The sequence below is a fragment of the Hippoglossus hippoglossus genome, chromosome 7 (assembly GCF_009819705.1).
Source record: "Hippoglossus hippoglossus isolate fHipHip1 chromosome 7, fHipHip1.pri, whole genome shotgun sequence".
In the NCBI taxonomy this organism is placed as follows: Eukaryota; Metazoa; Chordata; class Actinopteri; order Pleuronectiformes; family Pleuronectidae; genus Hippoglossus; species Hippoglossus hippoglossus.
The window spans coordinates 28014207-28016706 of record NC_047157.1 but is presented as its reverse complement, the minus strand read 5'-3'; the positions used below and the strand labels follow the sequence as shown (position 1 = coordinate 28016706).

The 2500-nt window shown below is 49.8% G+C and overlaps 1 protein-coding gene across 2 annotated transcripts in view; it reads left to right on the top strand.

The window, feature by feature from the left end:
• ccm2l (CCM2 like scaffold protein) overlaps positions 1–2500 on the top strand; it is an 8170-nt gene that overhangs the window by 889 nt on the left and 4781 nt on the right. For both annotated transcript variants that reach the window (XM_034590393.1, XM_034590394.1), the window contains exons 3-6: positions 1–39; positions 136–319; positions 961–1556; positions 2086–2215. The exon at positions 1–39 is cut by the window's left edge and continues 45 nt beyond it. In XM_034590393.1, coding sequence (XP_034446284.1) covers positions 1–39; positions 136–319; positions 961–1556; positions 2086–2215 — 949 coding nt within the window. The remainder of the gene's footprint in view (positions 40–135; positions 320–960; positions 1557–2085; positions 2216–2500) is intronic.

Below are 2500 nucleotides of genomic sequence, written 5' to 3'. Positions count from 1 at the left end.
AGTCGAGATGAACTCTTACAACTACTGGATACAGCCAGGGTTAGTGACTTAAGTCCTATAGCAGCATCACTAACTCCCTTCATCACTATCAATCCTTCAATAATCAATAACCCGTTGTGGTGTGTTGCTCAGTAGCAGCTGAAGGTTCTGCCGTTGAGGACCAGTGTGGACCAGGACTGTATTCTGAGTCTGTCCGCTCGTTGTCTCCTGCTGACGTGGAGGGACAACGAGAAGCTGCTGTTGAGGGTTCCAACTCATGAGATCGCTGCTGCCTCCTACCTGAGAGACGACGCACTGCACCTGCTGGTCCTCAAGACGGGTGAGGACATGAGGACGTCTTCAGGTTTCTGATCAATGAGCATCAAGTGTTGAGTCACGTTAAAGGGACACAGTGCAGTGTCTCACCACCGGTGGCGCTATGGAGCATTATTTTGTGTGTCTTTGGTTGAGTGGGTCAGACGTTTGTTATTTAAGAGGACGTAGCTGTCGTCTTTTACTTCAGTCACATGACTCACATGCTGTCGTGGTCACTCACTGTAACTGTTTTACTCACATTTTCTTTCTGGATGAGGAAATGAACTCTTTCCAACAGAGCGGGCTTCGTCAGTTGGCTAGCTAGCTTAGCATGGGGAAACAGCTGGTTCTTAACTACGGTAAAGTAAACAGAAGCTAATAAACATGCCAGTTATATTGTGTTGGTTTCAGATTGAATGGACACATATTAAACTGACAGTAATCTTCTCATCCAAAATCAAAATGTTGAATCAGCACATTTCCCAAAGTTCTGACTCATCACCAAACAGGAAGAAGAGTTCTGCTGCATTGTCCACTTAACGGGACATTGCTGTAAACACGAGTGGCCACAGGGGGCGCTGTAACTACAGTTAAAGACATAATATTTATTTAGTCTCTTCTACTACTGAAAATCAAATAACCTTATTGTAAACCCTCGTCCCACAGGTCTGAACGTGGACACTGTGGTTGCCGGGGACGATAGCCTAGACAGGAAAAAGCCGACAGCCATCGATGGGCGACGTCAAACAATGAGCTGCAATGCCGACCCGCGGCCAGCCGGGGGCACAATGGAGCGGCGACACACCATCTGTGGAGTGGACTGGAGGCCGTCACTGTCCAGGAGTAACCACGAGAAAAACCCGAGCGTGGTTACTCCTGGGGGTGGAGGGGGGGAGAGAGGGGGAGGAGGTAGTCTGGAGAGGAAGAGGGTGGGAGGCAGCTGGGAGAGGAGGCAGCAAACACGTAAACCTGGAGGCAGCTGGGAAAACCGCAGGGCGAGGCCTGTGAGCGGGAGCTGGGGGGTGGGAGGGGGAGGAGCGGGGAGCTGGGAGAGGAGGCATGGAGGAGGGGGAGGAGGAGGGGGGAGCTGGGAGAGGAGAGGAGGAGGAGGAGGAAGCTGGGAGCGACGGCAGGCCTGCACAGGAAGCTGGGAGCGGGGGAAGAGCTACGGCAGCTGGGAGAGGAGGAACCACAACCCGCTGGAGCCCACGCCCTGTCCGGACGCCTACTGCAACCTGGTGATCCTGGCTGTGGAGAACAGGGTGCGTGGTCCAGCAGCTGATCAGAGGCTGAACCCTCAGGAGCCCCAGCACAGAGTGATTGTCATGATTAAGAGAAGCAGTTTAACATCAGAACCTCGTTTGGTTTCCCTTAAAGTCAGAAGAGAGGAACGACACCACGCTCACATTAGTCTGTCCACCTCACACACCAGGTCGGCGGTTCGATCCTCAGCTCCTACAGTATGACAAGTGTCCTCGGGCCAGGCACCGAACCAAACTGCCCCTGAACACAGTGTGAGAGGGAAACTGCAGCACATTGTGTTACTGTGTGTGTGTGTGTGTGTGGTTTACAGTCCACAACCTGTAGGCAGTTAGCCTAGCTTAGCATTAAGACTGGAAACAGGAGGGAAAATTAGCCTCACTCTGCTGTAAAAAGACATTTAAGTTTTGTTCTTCATGCTAAACTAGGCAAAACCTCATCCTGTGTGTGTGTGTGTGTGTGTGTGTGTGTGTGTGTGTGTGTGTGTGTGTGTGTGTGTGTGTGCGTGTGTGTGTGTGTGTGTGTGTGCAGGACGCTGCAGAGGAATACTGTTCTCTGATTTGTCAGATGTTCCAGATTATTTATGGCCATCAGACCATCGAGTGTGTGGACAGGGCGGGGTTTCACCACACCATGCCGGACCGCTATTGGCTGCAGAGGAGTGAGTAAAACATGGTCGTCAGAAGTGGATGGAAATATAGTTTTATTTTAAAATCTGAAATCAGAAAATGTATTTCAGTTCGTTGATTCTGGTTAAATGTTGGTATAATATTTATTATGGCTATAAGATATCAGTGAATCAGTTTTAAACCTAAACTAACCTGTTTTAAACTTAAGATGTATAATTGGGTTTCGACCTATACTGCAGCCAGCCACCAGGGGGGGTGTTTTGTTTATATACAGTGTGGTGTCTCTGCTTCGTTGTGTAGTTTCTGTATTAAAGTGT